Below are 17,023 nucleotides of genomic sequence, written 5' to 3'. Positions count from 1 at the left end.
GTACAGATCGCAAGTGCAAGTTGGCATGTACCCAAATTTGGGGCCCGGAAAGGCAACTACCGCCCGTTGGTTCCTTCCCTGCTTTCCTCCACTCGTCGGCCGAGGCCGCCACGCGCCACTAAGTGGGAGGCTTGGCGCACGCTCCGTAGATTATCCGGGTCCGTGTCTGAGTTCCCCATCAACCACTGGAATCTAGCCCCAACTCTTTCGCCATTGTTGAGCTTGATTAGACGTCCGCTGACCACATCATATGAGATGCTCACCCGCAACCGCATGAGACTGATTTGACCTTACGATGGGTGCATGCCGTGCTTCATTCCGGGGTCTGTTTGGCGGGACAACTGGTGAGGGGTAGTTGGAATTCCCATCTCAACCACTCAGCTATTGTTTCACTCACAATCAAAGACTTCAGGGTTTTTGACATGTTGTATTTTCTGTGTTGAAATACACAATCAATTCTATCTCATTGTACGATACGAATACGTTGTTCCGGGGTATTTTATGCCATCATTACAAATTAGTACTTTTCCCTTTTAATTCCTGCCAAAAGCAAAGAGCCGAGTCATTCATTAGCTGTCCAGAGCCTGTGCCTCACACATCTTCCGATACAACCCGCCCTGTGCAATCAACTCCTGGTGTGTTCCCACCTCTGCGATCTTGCCGCCGAGGAAGACACAGATCTTGTCGGCGTCCTTGATCGTGCTCAGCCGGTGAGCGACGGCGATGGTGATGCGGTCTCCTTCCTTTGCTGCCTCGGCGAGAGCTCCCTGCACGATCTTCTCACTCTCTGTGTCGAGGGCACTGGTGGCCTCGTCGAGCAAGAGAATCTTGGGGTTTCGGATGAGAGCTCGAGCGATGGCGATTCGCTGTCGTTGACCTCCAGATAGCTGCGCGCCGTTCGAGCCAGCCTGTGTGTTAAGACCGTCAGGGAGGGATGAAACAAAGTCCCAGGCGTTGGCAGCACGAAGAGCTGCCTCGATCTTTTCATCCGACACTGAAGAGGCAGGGTCCTTGTCCTCGGTAGCGGGGTCATCGATACCAAGGGCAATGTTCTCTCGGATAGTTCCCTGGAACAGAGTCGGCTCTTGCTGAACGAGACCAATGATGCGGCGGTAGAGGCGCGGGTTGATATCGGGAAGATCCATGTCGCCAATCTTGATGGTTCCGCTAGACGGATCGTAGAATCGCTCCAGCATGGCAATCATGGTAGACTTGCCGCACCCAGAGGCACCGACCAAAGCCACGAACTGTCCAGGCTTGACTTCCAGGTCAATGCCGCGGAGGACATGCGCATGAGGTCGAAGTGGGTAAGAGAAACGAACGTCGTGGATAGCAACAGAGCTTCCCGGCTTGGGGCTGTTGTCGCGGTTCTCAGGCGTTGGCTGAACAGTAGGCTGGAGCTGATTCAGCCAGAAGATGTAGTTGGCAGCGTTGATTCCCTTGGTCATACTGGTCGAGAACTGGAAGAGCTGGGCTGAGGCCTGGCCTGAATAAAAGACACCCAGGAAAGCGACAAAGAAGTTGTACATGGAGACATCGCCGTAGGAGAGCAAGCGGCAGCCGTACCAGAAACCAAGGGCCTGGAACCAATACTCGATGGATTGTGTGAGGGCAAAGAAGATCATGATTCGGAAGAGGTCGTTCCTGGAGCCAGAGACGGCGTGGTTCAGCTCATCGACATACTGGTTCAAAACTGACTCCTCGATGGCCAATGATGAGACAGTCCGGATAGCGGTAACGGCTTCAGAGGCGATAGACGCGCTTGTTGAGTACCGCTTCGAAGTATCACGATCCAGCTTGGCATCCATGCGAATCTTGAGGTAACCGGAGCTGACCAAGGGCGGGAGTCCAGCGCAGACAACAACCAAACCAAGCTTCCAGCTGTAGACAATAGCCAAGATACTGCAGGCAACCAGGTTGAGGACCGCAATCAGGATGAGAGCAATGTTGAATCCCATCAGTTCCAAGACAGACTGGGGGTTGGAGTCGACACGGCTGGCCAAGGCACCAGTGTTGTTCTCCTTTCGGTCAAAGAACTGAAGGTCCTGGCGAAGCATATCATGGAGACTCTGCTTTCGGAACTTGTGGCTCAGAAAATGGGCAATGTTGTTAGTAGCATAACCGAGAGCAAAGTAGGAGAAGAAGAGGCCGGCAGCCAAGACGATGAACATGGAGGCAAAGAAGTCGCCGCGCTCTCTCTGGTGAGAACCTGTCAAGGTGAAGACATCCACCATGCTGGCGAGCAGGAAGGCTTGTCCAGGAAAGGCGGCGACTCCTCCCAGGACTCCAGCCAAGACGAAAAAGTAAGACCAGGCCATCTCGGGACTCTCGCGAATAAGTCGGAAAACAATCGAGACGAAGCCCGCTCCCTTGTGGTTGTCAAAATTGTCGCGCTCCTTCTGGCTCTCCATCCGCTGCTCAACATGAGATTCGTACTTGGTGAGCGTCTTAGAAGCCTCAATGGAATCCTCGGCAGCCTCAGACTCGGCCTCTTCAACCTCAGTAGAGATTGTGGAAGCGGCACCAGAAACGGCGAGGTTCTGAATCTTGACAAGTCCAGCATAGGCACCATCGTCGGCGATGAGGGACTCGTGAGTACCCTGCTCAATGATGGCACCCTTGGACATGACGATGATGTTGTCGGCCTTGCGAATAGTAGCGAGCTTGTGAGCGATGACAATAGTGGTACGGCCCTCAGATGCCCGATCAAGGGCCTGCTGGACGACGCTCTCGGCATGGGGGTCGAGGGCACTCGTGGCCTCGTCGAGAAGGAGAACCTTGGGCTGTGAGACGACGCTTCGAGCAATGGCGACTCGCTGCTTTTGGCCACCAGAGAGCAGTCCACCGCGTTGTCCGATTTGGGTGTTATAACCGTCTGGCAGCTCGGTGATGAAGTCGTGGGCAAATGCCATCTTGGCGGCCTCCTGGATTCGTTCCATCTGTTGCTCCGCAGGGGCATTTTCCCACTCTGTTCCAACCAATCCATGCTTGATGTTGTCGAATACAGATCCCTCAAAGAGGATAGGCTCCTGTTGTACGAGACGGACATTCTTGCGAAGCCAGTTCAGGTTGAGCTGGTCAATAGGACGACCATCCAGCTTAATTATACCAGACTTGGGGTTGTACCATCTCTCGATAAGACCGACAATTGTGCTCTTTCCAGAACCCGATTGTCCAACCAAAGCGGTGACCTTGCCCGCAGGAACCTTGAGCGAGAAGTTCTCCAACACGGTGGTGTCTGGCCGAGTGGGATAGGCGAAGGTGATGTTCTCCAACTCAACATGGCCGACAGTCTCGGACGGAATCTCGCCCGACTTGTCGAGAGGGTCAATGGCAGATTGGCGGTCGATGAGGGCGAAGAGCTGTCCTCCAGCAGACATGGCGCGGCTAAAGTCGATCGAATACGGGGCAAGCTGGGTCAAGTTGACAGCAGCAATCACAACAGAGAGCAGCACCCTGAACAAACTGATTAGCATATGAAAATCATGATGTATGGGAAGACGTACGTAAAGATGTCACCAGAGCTGGTGATTTCTCCCTTGGAGAGCATGTGAATACCCTGCCAGAAAGCAAGACCAAATCCGAGGTAGATGATGGTGTAGTCGCCAGAGAACATGAGACCCATGTAGAGAGAAATCTTCTTGCCGACTGTGTGGGCTTCCTCGAGATGCTTATCAAACTTGGCAACGAGCCTCTCGCGCATCTCAAAGGCGTGGACGGTGCGAACGCTAGCCAGGATACCCTCAGCCAGTGAGTTGGCTTGGCCGTTGATCTCGAGAATCTTGACTTCGTGACCAGCCTCGATAGTCGCGACAACAGTCATGACAATGATGGTGGCCGGGGCGATGCACAGGCAGATGAGAGTAAGCTTCCACTGGACGACAAAGGCGAGGATGAATGCGGTGATGAATGCTGAAAGGCCCTGGAACGTGAGACCCAACTTTTCAGCAATGCCTCCCTGGATCAAGCGACCGTTTGACGTGGCCTGGGTAGCAATAGAGCCACCGGTGCCAAAGTCATAGTACGCGACCTCTTGACGAAGAGCAGCGCGCAAATACTCGTAACGAATGTTTCGGACAACGCGATAGGAGGTGTAAGTGAGAAGGGTGTTCCAGATGTAGGAGAGCACGAATCGGCCAATGCCAAGATAGACAAAGTACAGGCTATGAAGCGTTAGTAAAAATTGCCTTCTAGAGTTGAAAATATGAGTAAACGCACGCTAGATCAGCGGCATCGCTCCTGAACTCGGCAGGCTCAGAGTCTCCAGCAGTAAAATCGGTGATGGTGGTGATGAACTTGCCCAGAATGAGGTTCTGGAGAGCAATACCAGCGCCTGAGGCAATGGCAGCGACAACTGCAATTCCTTGCATAGTATAGTCGGACGCGTTTCCAAACGTGAGAATTCGCTTTGAAAACAGTTAAAAACTGCTATTTTCTAGACTCTTCTCGAGACTCACCTTGTAGTCTGCCCATGAACCCTCCAACTCCTCCTCCTCTGGTGGAGTGGCAGGGGTGTCATCCTCTGCCTTGACAACGGCGTCTTCAGATTTGGCGACATTCTCCTCAGATTTTTTTGAAGGCGCATTAATACCTCCCGTCTCCTTCTCCAGCTCCTTCTCGTTAATACTTGAAGTCATGGCTTCGTCTTTGTGTGTGCGACTTCAAAGACGCTGGCGGGCAAAGAGGCGGCTCGAATGCCACAAGAAATGTGCGACGGGGATTTATTTGGTTGTTTCCAGATCCGGTAATATGCTTGCTCAAACAAATTCAAAGATTGGTTGACTTGTAAGGCAGAGGCTAGTCTGTTCAATTACTTGAAGAAACAAAGCCTAGGTTGAGCGCAACAAAGAGAGAAAACGGAGAGAAGCGCACAACGAGCAGAGCGAAGGGGGACCGCTAGTTTTTCAACGAAGGCGAAAAGGGTCTTTTCTTCGTCAACGATGGAGAGTGGAGTGAGCGAGAGAGCTTGGACTGGACGGACGAACCGTGATCCTTGGCACTTTTGGTGAACGGATGCAAGCCACACGCTGCTAGCTGCCTTTATCAGATCCGCTGCCGAAGTGGGCTGAGTGGGGTTGCGATTGATAATGAATTTGGAGGATAAAAAAACCACTTTCCGGAGCTGCTATCCGAGCAAAGATATACAGGAGAGCCCTGCGATGCCGGATCCCTTGGGTCCCGTTTGAACAGGCTTCTCTCCCGTTAATATTGGGGTCACGGTCTAGGGCGTTGGGCCGTCAGTTGGTCACAGCACACCGAGGCATTGCCTTGTAAGCAGAAGCAAGACAGCTTCACATTCAAGGGTTTAATTGCAGCCACTTGTGCCCGTCTTATTCTCTTGGCCATCGGTTCCCTGGACATGACAGGGCAGGAAAACGCCATATCAAGGTCAAAAAGAGTCACCGGCGTCGTCTTCGGTTACGTCGTGTTCTATCCGAGCGGAGCCTCATTGGAGAGATCCGATTCTTGGCCAAACGCCATGGCCTCGGTCGGTGATCATGATGACCCGCTGAGCCTCCCGTAAGGCAAAAGGCCAAGACCGTGAAAGACAAACAACACTTAAAAAAATGAAATTCGCCCTGCAAAAAGATGCGATGATTTCCTCCAAGGGACAAAGAGGCGTCGCCGCCGTTTTCAACGTGTGGGCCCATTAAGACAAGGTCGCTTTCGGTACCCAATCCTTGCGAATGAGACGACTCTGGAGAAAGGGTTCAAGCATTTCGGTACTTTATTCCGATTGGTCAACTCGGGTTGCGGTCTTCTCGGGCACCGCCATCACGCACTCTCAAGGCCCCGAACCTCCAGGCATAGAAACTGCCCTCACGGACCCCGCGCGTCCCGTCCTTGTCCTTTGAGAGCCTGGCCCTCCACTCAAACTCCATCACGACTTTCAAAACGCCATGTAAGTCACCATCCCGCACAAACGGCTTCGGCATTTCATTTTCTCGGGGTCCGGTCTCGCCCTCCCTTGACTTCCTCCCCCTCCAATCCCCTCTACCGACCTGACATTTTCAGTGCCACAGCAACCCTGGTTGTCATCCCCCGCTCCCCGCCAGACGCTGTCCGTGATTCCCGTCGCCTTTTGAGCCTCACTCACGTTTCCAAACAATGGCGGATGATCTTCGGTCTCAGCTTGGCATTGATGCCGATGGCCCTGATGAGGGCTCAGATGAGCCACAAGCCACTTCCAATACAACCGTTAGGCGAGCCGTCAGTCTGCCCCAGCCGTAGCAACTCTATTATACCCCCCATGCCGTTCCACAGCTTACATCTGCTTAGTGCGACGCCTGCCGGACTCGAAAGGTACGTTTATCAATCTATGATGCAGGTGTTGGTTCGTGGGAGCTCCAGTTACCCACAGAGCTAGTCGGCCTGGCCATGGGGCCACCTTGAGGGCTCATCTCATCGACAGCATGGTCCTAGCTTACCTGCGGCTGAATCCCATGCTGGTCGATAATCGTGGCTAAGAAGATATCAACGTACATAGATTCGCTGCGACAGAAACTCACCCTGCGCTCACTGTGTCCACGCCAAGATCCCCTGCACCCACCAAGACTCGCGCCCCAAGGAGAAGCGAACCCGGATCCTCTTGTCCGCCCAATAGTGAGTTTCCCCAGCCGACTCCAGATCTTGCGGTTCGGTCCGTTGGCCGATCTGTTCTTGTTCATCATGCCACTTCCGTTTGCCGTCATGGGGACCTTCAGACAGCTCATTGTCATGTGCCTAGTGAGAGGAAGATCGATCTCATCGACCGACGCCTCGAGGCGGTCACCCAGCTCTTGCGGGACATGAAGATGAACATGCCTTCTATACCTCCAACAAGCCAGAAAGATACTCCAAGCCCTGATACAGCTGGTGGTCAGCCCTCGACTCAGTCCGTTTCAACTCCATTTAGCCATGCCGCTCAGCCAGCAGCCGACAGTCCAGTGGTTGAAGGTGAATCTTCTCTGGCAGCCCACGGTGCTTTCGCAAACGAGTTTCTCAAGAATGCCGTAAACACTGGGGCTTTACAAGGCGCCAGCCTTGAGTTGCGTGAGACTCTAGACTCACTCCACCACATTGTCACTTCTTTGAAGCAGCAGACGGTCTCTACAGAGATGAACTATCCTAACGCGACGATATTCCCACGTCCTTCGCTCAAAGGTAGTGAGATGCCACCAATCCAAAAGGCCGTCGCTCTAATACGGCAGTGTGAAAGTAAGTAGTGACAGGTCATACGCATACGCTTGGCGTTCAACCTTGGTACTAATATTCTGTCACCACTTAGACGAACCTTCAGAAGTATCCGCCTGGATTCATGCATTTTTGCCATTGGAGCGTTTCTCGAGCGTTTGTATGAATGTCTACTTTGTTGAGGACTTCTCTGAATCCGATTTTATCCTGACAAACGCCGGTCTTCTTTATCTCTTTTTCGAACGGGCACAACGTTCAACAGACAAGGATGAGCGAGAAGACTTGGAACGCTACATACCAATACTTCAGGGGAACCTTGAAACTGCTTTGGCCAACCTACCCTTCCATCTACCCCTAACTTCAAGTATGATATCTGCACTCTTGCTAGGAGTATGTGATCCCGTTCTAGAACGCCACAATTGCTACAGACTAACAGGTCTCAGGCTTTTCATGCTATCGAGATTTCGAAGCCATCGCTCTCATGGACCCTTATTTGCAAGGCCTCGGAATTATGTCAGACACTGGGATACCATCGAGCCTCAACCATGAAGAACGACGATCCCCGCGAAGCGGAGCGCAAGCAGTTTCTCTTCTGGAACGTCTATTTTATTGACAAGAGCTTGTCACTCCGCCTTGGTCGAGCTTCGACCATTCAAGACTGGGACATCACAGTGCCCATCCCTGACGCGGAGAAAATCGATGATTCCCCTTTGGCGGCTTTTGCTGCTCTTTGGGTTACTACGGCGCGATGTCAGGGACAGATCTATGAAATGTTGTACAGTCCCGATTCTATTAATCAACCCGAGGATGTGCGAAGATACCGAGTCCAGACTTTGGTGAACACTATGCGGGGGATCTCGAAAAAGTCGGCAATATTGAGTGTAAGTTTCTACCTATTTCACCAGTCTTCCTCAGTTCTTTGGGTCTAATGTTGCTATGCAGGCCAAGCATCTACAAGAGGCAAAGAAGAAGATGGGTTCCTACTTTATGGACTTTGTCATTGTCTCTGATGATGTGCTCCGGCTATCTCTCTTGACTCTTATCTATCGCGCCAGTCCTCTCCCCGCAAACTCAAGATCTACCTTTATCCCAGAATGCGTAGAGGCGGCGCGGGCCACTCTTCAACGACACCAAGACTGCATGGACCTCTTGGGCAAGGATAATTCTTTCTACTTTCCCTCCTACGTTCACTGGTAAGTAGTCTTTGATGTTATTCCCAAATAGAGTGTCTTTTCGGTCACACGGTCGGAACTAACATGTCCAGGACTCTCTTGTTCGCTCCCTTTATCCCTTTTATCGTCGTCTTCTGTCAGGTCATCGAGACACAGGACCAGGCGGATCTTGCTCGTCTGCACAGCTTCTGCACGTCAACTGAAAGCTCCGTAACTCTATCAGAGGCAGCAGCAAAGACGCACCGCTTATTCCAGGTTCTCTATACTGTCGCGCTCCGCTACATCGAGTTTCGAACATGCACGCCGCCGGCAGACCAAACCCAAGCTCAGGCAAGCGCCGAGTTGAACACCTACCTCACCGCGCTAGGCTTCCCGCCAGCTCACATCGACAATAGACAGCAGCAACAGCCAACCAGTCTAGGTCCAGCTCAGGCCGGAGCGTTCTCCCAACCTTTGGCAGATCCCGGTATGCTAGACGGAACAGAAGGCCAAAGGGGTGCAAACACCATGATGTGGATGGGCAATACGGCACAACTAGAGGAGTGGTTCAGCAGTAACCAACAGATGATGGAGTTGCTAGAGGAGCCGAGTTTCACGTTTCCACCACAATAAGATAGATTAGAGCGAGGTTCACAAGGATTGATATGAATGATGTTTAAACGAACAGACTCACGCAAATGTAGCAATGTTAATATGGGACTCCATGGGTAGATAGGTAAGGGGTCTGGGCGTTAGTCTGGGGAGGCGAGCACGTGGGTTGTTTGATGGCTCTCATGATAACCCCATGAGACCTTGTGTGAATTTAGAATCTCATCTTTGATATACCTTTGCTTCTCAACAATCTTTCAGGAATGGATTTTTCGTCATATACCAGTCATAGTAACCCATCAAAACATTTAGGCAGCTTCTTTATGCACCAATAGAATAATACTGAATGCGGTTGAGATGTCGTGGTTGTTCAGGGTAGCGCCGCCCTCCACGTAATCCTCCAAGGAGCAGCTCTGGCCCCACAATGAGTACATGGAAATACTTTTGGAACGCAGCAGCAAGCCTTGGATCTCAGGTCCCTCTAAGTACCGCCGGTGACAGCGGAACGCTCTTACAGCACCAGCACGTCGCCCCCGAGACGCTTGGCACAGGCTGCGACAAGATAATACGTGACTTCAAATGATCTGTCCCCTAAGCCACGAGTCACCATTCCCCAATAATTTCGAATCATAACAGACGAATCTGTCTTCGACAACCCCTTTGAGCCCTTGCTTTACCTTGCAGAAGCTACTATCAGTTCGCCGGCCGGACACTAGACGCGTGGACCTTTTGCGACTTGGACCCTGCGATGCGACACGGATAAGAGCTAGGGACATTGACGGCCTCCGACGACGCTCAAGACAAGCCAACTTTACAGAAACGACGACTACGCTACCCGCGGAGAGCGAAGCACCGAAACCTACACACGAACTACCCTTCCAGATAAAGGGAGAATCCACAACTACCGTGGCACCTTGGACGCAGCATGTCTGAGCAGAATCGCTAGCTCTCCATCTCCCAATCTTCACCTTCACCTTCACCTCACCTCGACAACCCTCCGCATACCTCTCTACCGCCTGGAGCTTGACCAGGCATGACTCCTTCACCTTCATATCGATCATCCGATCCACCCGACTCCCCCACGCATGATTCCGACTCGGACCTCGAACTGGACATCCAGGAGCTCGACCCGATATCGATTTCCCCAGCTCCCAGGGCCAACCACGAGCGGCTCTCGGCTGAGCCTCAGACATCGCGGATAGCCCTGCGAAATCTGCGCATGGGTGGGTTGCGGCGCGCCAGCAAGAGAAACCGGGGGTATGGCGACCTCGGCCAGGATAGAGATGGAACCGACGAGCATTCTCAGGCGCTGTTGGAGGGAGAACAGGATGGCAATGGACCGCGGTGGTCGGAGGGAAGCGGATACGGCGAAGATGACCGACCGTTACTGGGAGACCAAACTTCGCAAAGCCAGAGATCCATGAATTCGGATCGCGTCACATCCCGCCTGCGACTTCCGAGCTTCATGTCGGGGTCTAAGAAGCCCGAACCCAACGATGCCGACGACCAAGAAGACGATGACCCTTCCGCATCCCGACATGTGGCTGTGGGCTCGACACAACCCGTACGATTCCCGAACAACATCATATCCAATGCCAAATACACGGCCCTGACGTTCCTCCCCATCACGCTGTACAACGAATTCTCCTTCTTCTTCAACATGTATTTCTTGCTTGTGGCCCTTTCGCAGGCCATACCCGCTCTAAGGATCGGTTATCTTTTGACGTACATCGCCCCTTTGGCGTTTGTGCTTTGTATTACTATGGGAAAGGAGGCGTTTGATGACATTGCCCGACGACGGAGAGATACGGAAGCCAACTCGGAGGAGTACAATATTCTTGTTTTTCAGGATTCCGATTCGACACAGACTCCTCTGCGGCAACGAAAGATGCTCAAGTCGGAACTGTTGCGGAAGCAATCCAAGAGACCCAAGGGAGCTCGGGACAGTCTCTCAGATATCCTTGAGGAGGACGATTCTCAGGCTCCCCCGCCCTCTTCCCGGGTCGTGGAGGTCAGCCGGAAGTCAAAGGACTTGAAGGTTGGAGACGTTCTGAAGCTCACCAAGGGCCAACGTGTGCCCGCCGACGTGGTGATTCTAAAGTGCTTCTCTTCTGAGGCACCCACCCCTGCCCCAATCCCCGATGAGCCGGCCGAGGAGGAGTCCCTTTTGGCGTTTGGCGATGGTGAAGCGGACCCTGCTGGGAAGGGAAAGCAGCCTGCGGAAGACACTCCCGAGGAAGAGGAAAGCGGACCAGGAGGCGAAACCTTTATCAGGACTGACCAGCTTGACGGCGAGACGGATTGGAAGCTGAGACTTGCATCACCTCTCACCCAGAACCTCCCGACTGAGGAGTTTGTCCGTCTTCGCGTTACTGGTGGCAAGCCCGATAGAAAGGTCAACGAGTTCCTGGGCACCATTGAACTCGTCGACTCACGAAAGGAAGCGTTGGCGCACCACGCAATGGCTCAAGACTCGGACGCTTCACGAACGGCTGCTCTCTCGATTGACAACACGGCTTGGGCAAACACCGTTATTGCCTCCCAAGCTACTACTCTGGCTGTCATTATGTACACCGGCCCTCAGACGAGATCCGCCCTGTCCACAGCTCCCTCACGATCAAAGACCGGCTTGCTCGAATATGAGATCAACTCGTTGACCAAGATTCTCTGCGCCTTGACTCTTGCTCTCTCCATCATCTTGGTTGCGCTGGAGGGCTTTGGTACTACCGAAGGCAACGTGTGGTACGTCAAGATTATGCGATTCCTGGTTCTCTTCTCGACCATTGTCCCGATCAGTCTCCGTGTCAACCTTGACATGGGCAAGAGCGCATATTCTTGGTTCATCCAACGTGATCCAGGCATGCCTGGAGCTGTTGTTCGAACAAGTACAATTCCTGAGGACCTAGGACGTATCGAGTATCTCCTGAGCGACAAGACTGGCACACTCACACAGAACGAGATGGAAATGAAAAAGATCCACGTCGGCACTGTATCGTATGCCAACGAGGCAATGGATGAAGTTTCGACATATGTACGACAAGGATTCTATATCCCGCCGTCGACGGACCACGCATCTAACAACATGCTCATCACTCCGTCGTCAACATACTCGAGCACTGCAACCATGGGCACAACACGTACAAGGAGAGAGATTGGCACACGAGTCCGTGATGTTGTACTTGCTCTTGCGCTCTGCCACAATGTCACGCCAACTGTGGATATCGAGGATGGGAAGGAGGTGACTGGCTACCAGGCATCTTCCCCTGATGAGATTGCCATTGTCAAGTGGACAGAATCTGTGGGTCTCAGACTCGTGTATCGCGACCGCAAAAGCATGGTTCTGGAATTCACTGGCAGCAAGCGACCCGTGGTTCGAGTACGGATCCTGGACGTCTTCCCTTTCACTTCTGAAGGCAAGCGCATGGGTATCATTGTTCATTTCCACGAGAACATCAACGTCAAGAACCCTGACCTGTCGAGTGGAGAAATCTGGTTCTTCCAAAAGGGTGCCGACACTGTCATGAGCTCCATCGTGGCAGCCAACGACTGGCTTGACGAGGAGACGGCCAACATGGCCCGCGAAGGCTTGCGTACACTCGTTGTTGGCCGCAAGAAGCTTTCGTCACAGCAGTACCAAGAGTTCTCTTCTCGATATCAGGAGGCGTCTTTGTCCATCAGCGGACGTGATGCTGGTATGCAGCGAGTTGTATCTCACTACCTCGAGCGCGACCTGGAACTCATCGGTGTCACTGGTGTTGAGGATAAGCTGCAGAAGGACGTCAAACCATCTCTAGAGCTTCTCCGCAATGCTGGCATCAAGATTTGGATGTTGACTGGTGACAAGGTGGAAACTGCAAGATGTGTAGCTGTCAGCTCCAAGTTGGTTGCTCGTGGTCAATACATCTATACAGTTGCCAAGCTGAAGAAGAAGGACAACGCTCAGGAGCATCTCGACTTCCTCCGCAGCAAGACCGATGCCTGTCTACTTATCGATGGTGAGAGTCTGGCACTCTTCCTGACACATTTCCGAATCGAGTTCATCTCCATCGCCGTTCAGCTCCCCACCGTTGTTGCTTGCCGTTGCTCACCCAACCAGAAGGCCGAGGTGGCCAAGCTCATCCGCGAGTATACTAAGAAGCGCGTGTGCTGTATCGGCGATGGTGGCAACGATGTCTCCATGATTCAGGCTGCTGATGTCGGTGTCGGTATTGTGGGCAAGGAGGGTCGACAGGCCAGTCTGGCGGCCGACTTTTCCATCGAACAGTTCTGCCATCTCGTCAAGCTCTTGGTTTGGCATGGTCGAAACAGCTACAAGAGAAGCGCTAAGCTCGCTCAGTTTGTTATCCACCGTGGTCTGATTATCGCTGTGTGCCAGACTATGTACAGTATTGCCATTAAGTTTGAGCCTGAGGGCTTGTACAAGGTTCGTTTGCCTCTGACTCAGTATATATCTTCCCATGCTGACCATTATTAGGACTGGCTTCTTGTTGGTTATGCCACTTGCTACACCGCGGCTCCCGTCTTGTCACTTGTGCTAGACAAGGACGTCGACGAGAACCTCGCCAACTTGTACCCAGAACTATACAAGGAGCTCACCACTGGGCGCTCCCTATCATACAGGACATTCTTCGTCTGGGTCTTTGTGTCCATCTACCAAGGCGGCATGATCCAGGGCCTATCGCAGATCCTTACTGAGGTTGACGGCCCCAAGATGGTTGCCGTCAGCTACACCGTCCTCGTCCTTAATGAGCTCCTCATGGTTGCTATTGAAATTACTACATGGCATCCCATCATGATTATTAGCATCGTCGGCACGTTTCTTTTGTACATTGGTTCGATACCATTCCTCGGCGGGTACTTTGATCTCAAGTTCCTGATCACCTTGTGAGTCCTTTTGTCCAACAACACATTTACCATACTGACTTTATCACAGGGGATTTGTATGGCGCGTGCTAGCTATTGGCGCCATCTCACTGATCCCACCGTACGCTGGCAAGTTGATTAGGAGAACGATGAAGCCTCCGTCGTACAGAAAGGTTCAGAGCCATTAGAGCATCTCACATCAAATGGGTTGGAGTTTTTTGCGTGCTGGCGTTGGATCATGCGGTAGACGGTTGCCCCCTCAGTGTTTTTGCTAGTAAAATTATAGGTTTCTATTTGTACCCCATAGATGACATTGCATGCCTCGTTATGAGTGCTCCCAATCATGCAAGAAATTATACAACTCTTTTATTATCTTTGTGCTCCCTACATCTTGAGAACTAGCCAGTCTTGCGCTATTGTGGGATTCTGACGTTGTAGTTGGCTGGCAATACCGCCTATGCGTCCCTGTGTCTGTTGTCCACCTAGCCAGATCTTGGCCCCGGCGTAGTGCTCAATGAAGCCGTCAGGACCGGAGACGATGAGGAGGTTCTTGCCGAGAGGTGTTCCCTCGGGCGGTGTGCATACACATCCAGGGGCATCGGGTAGAGCAAACTCGGAAGCGTGAACATGCATCATCTGGTCGTGGAAGCGACACCCTGAGCTAGGCGAGACGGCGGTGCTGGGCGAGGCGAGGATGGCGTTCTTGATATCCTTGTCTTGGAACTTGGTACCCTCCTCGTCGACCACGACTTGAATGTTTAGGCGATCGCCGTAGGTCGCCTTCAGATCCTGTAACCGTCTGGTCACAGGGCTGGGGTCCTCAACCTCGAGGCCAAGAGTAGTCGGTTTCTTCTCCTGCCAAAACTTCCATGATGACTGCTTTGGAGCCGCACTATTCTGTATCTCTTCCCTCTTCCTCACAGCCCAGAGCAAGTCCACACTGGCATCAGGGCTCGCTTCGAGGACCGCCTTTGCAGCTTGCATGCCCGGTACGACACCCGTACCGCCAGCGAGGAACACCAGGCGCTTATGCTCGCCTAGTCGTTCAGCGAGCTCAAAGCCTACGTGCGGTCCGCGGAGGAAGACGTCCTGTCCGACCTGTCGACGGGCGAGGTAGTGGGACATCTCGCCATCTCCCACAGCACGAATGTAGAAATGAAGAGCGCCATCAGTAGGATCCTCGCTCGCTAGGGGCGGTAAGGGCGTGTAGTGCCTTGAGATCTGGACTTCAGGCTGCTTGAACTCCACGGACCAGAGGGGATGGCTCCATCGCGAACTTGTATTCGAGGTAGTGAGGTATGGCGGCGAGGGGCTAGGTTTGTGGGGGACTATAGTGATGACGAATGAGGTTGGTGAGATGGCCTCGCGGTGCGTGATGGCGTACGGCACGAACGAGATGTCGTTGAGTGTGTCTGGTTTAGAGTGCGGTGTGGCGAGGTAATAGCCGACACCGCCGATTATGAGGCTGATGAATATGAGAGGAGATAGGATTCTTGCTTGCTTCGGCGCGGAAAAGCCTGGTTTTTGAGGGTATCGTGAGGTTGAGAGAGTTTGACATGGATAGTTGAAGGCTCTGGGTCGAGGTGTTGAGATCCTGCTCCAATGAGGTCTAGGTGTGTTTATAAACCTCCCCCCTTGACCCCTGACCCGCAATAAACTTGTATATATCTTCATGGTAGCTGCCACGATGTCGTATTGATGCTGCTCAGCGATGAGAGTGAGGTGTCAACTCTGATGAAGAAGTTTTCTCTCGTTAGAATAAAGCCTTAATATCCAGTAAAAGGTAGAAAATTGGAATGAGAAAATGAGTGACGATAATGAAAGATAGGGATTAGATGCTTTGTTGCTGTCGTGCGGTTGAGTTTCCCTTGGACACCTTGTTGTTGAGATTCAACCTAGGAACAGGATGAGAGGGTCATGAGTCCGCGGTCACGTGAGGAGTCTGAATAGCCTCAACTACCTCCAACACTATTGCCAATTGAAGTCAAGAAACACGTTCTGTAAAGTATTTCTTTACTTGAGAGTAGGATATAAGTTCTAGTATACACACTTTCCTCTCAGCTCTTTCATCTCATACACTTTTGGGTATCCACCTATCCATCCACTCTTACATCCTCAGCATCTTCCGCTGAGCATCAATCCCACCTCTAAACATATCCGCCACAACATTTCCCTTCAAGATAGTCTCCTTCACAATTCCCTCTACATTTTTCGGTTCAACCCTTCCGTACCAGATCCCATGCCCCGCCAGCGGATGCGGCATGTCTCCTATTTTCATGTGCGGCGGGAGGTAGATGATGACGTTGCCTGCAAACTTGTGTCCGCCGATGTGACTTATTAGTCCGACTCTTGCTGTTGTTCCTTCGGGACCTGCTTCGCCTTGTATCCTTTGTACCTCTTCAAGGCCTATGGGTACTTGCACGGGGCCTTGTAGCACATCCAATCCCTCGCTCCTCAGCTTCTCCTTGAACTCCGTCTCCAACACAGGTGCCATAATCCCACATCTGGCATCCCGCCCACCATGTCCACATATCAACACCAACACATCCCGCACGTCTTGTACGCCTGGTAACAGTCCCTGGTATGCCTCTTTACGTGTGAGCCGATCGCGGTGGATGGGTGAGAGGCCTTCGTGTGCAGAGTGTAGCTTCTTGGGTAGTAGAAAGCCCTTGGCGAGGGCCTGGACGCTGTCGAAGGATATCCGCGGGAGGAAGGGTACGTATTTAAAGCTGGGGAGGAGGTATGCGGATGTCGTCTGGACTTCGACACGGGGCGGTATGGAACTTGGAAAGGAAGAGTTGAGGACGGAGACGTTGTGGAATGGCTAAATAGTACCAATTAGTACGAGCTTGGGTGGTTCAGACAAGGAGACTTACATCACTATATGTCCCGCCCCTTCCAAACAACTCCTTCAAATCCGCCGCCAAGTTATCACCACTATTATCCTCCTCTATCCTCGAAGGCCAATCCGACTTGTCTGTACACACGAGTACCTGCTCCGCGTATCCTGGAATAGCAGCCTTGAGCGGTCCCTCACGGTCAAGAGGCAGACCCTCCGGCATGGCGGGGGTATCGGCGCATCCACATGTCGGCTCCGGACATGTAGGAACGGTATTGAACGGCGGCGGAGGTGGATGTCTATGCCGGGCCTTGTGCGCAAAGGCCCTCCTCGGCGCCGGGGAGAGGCCGGCAAAGCTTAGGCGTATCGACGGTCGGGGCGGCATGAT

At 52.6% G+C, this 17,023-nt stretch overlaps 4 protein-coding genes across 4 annotated transcripts; 2 read left to right on the top strand and 2 right to left on the bottom strand.

The window, feature by feature from the left end:
• Window positions 1–569: 569 nt before the first annotated feature.
• NECHADRAFT_96330 (uncharacterized protein) lies at window positions 570–4,558 on the bottom strand (the record flags this gene model as incomplete). The annotated part of the gene is made up of 4 exons (XM_003050091.1): window positions 570–3,456; window positions 3,507–4,163; window positions 4,219–4,406; window positions 4,478–4,558. The coding sequence occupies 4 exons, from the start codon at window positions 4,556–4,558 to the stop codon at window positions 570–572; spliced, it is 3,813 nt and encodes a 1,270-aa protein (XP_003050137.1).
• A 2,167-nt stretch (window positions 4,559–6,725) lies between these two features.
• On the top strand, window positions 6,726–8,957 carry NECHADRAFT_48882 (uncharacterized protein; the record flags this gene model as incomplete). Its single annotated transcript, XM_003050486.1, has 5 exons — window positions 6,726–7,197; window positions 7,268–7,563; window positions 7,617–8,054; window positions 8,116–8,366; window positions 8,438–8,957. Coding segments are annotated over 5 exons (1,977 nt in total), but the record flags the coding sequence as incomplete, so codon positions are not given.
• A 1,009-nt stretch (window positions 8,958–9,966) lies between these two features.
• On the top strand, window positions 9,967–14,167 carry NECHADRAFT_63726 (uncharacterized protein; the record flags this gene model as incomplete). The annotated part of the gene is made up of 3 exons (XM_003050485.1): window positions 9,967–13,356; window positions 13,408–13,817; window positions 13,867–14,167. The coding sequence occupies 3 exons, from the start codon at window positions 9,967–9,969 to the stop codon at window positions 13,982–13,984; spliced, it is 3,918 nt and encodes a 1,305-aa protein (XP_003050531.1). The 3' UTR covers window positions 13,985–14,167.
• Window positions 14,168–14,180: 13 nt separating this feature from the next.
• Window positions 14,181–17,020, bottom strand: NECHADRAFT_84947 (uncharacterized protein; the record flags this gene model as incomplete). Its single annotated transcript, XM_003050090.1, has 3 exons — window positions 14,181–15,390; window positions 15,908–16,620; window positions 16,673–17,020. The coding sequence occupies 3 exons, from the start codon at window positions 17,018–17,020 to the stop codon at window positions 14,181–14,183; spliced, it is 2,271 nt and encodes a 756-aa protein (XP_003050136.1).
• Window positions 17,021–17,023: the final 3 nt, after the last annotated feature.

Source organism: Fusarium vanettenii (assembly GCF_000151355.1).
Source record: "Fusarium vanettenii 77-13-4 chromosome 9 genomic scaffold NECHAsca_6_chr9_2_0, whole genome shotgun sequence".
Lineage (NCBI taxonomy): Eukaryota > Fungi > Ascomycota > Sordariomycetes > Hypocreales > Nectriaceae > Fusarium > Fusarium vanettenii.
This window is presented reverse-complemented; position numbering and strand designations above follow the sequence as displayed.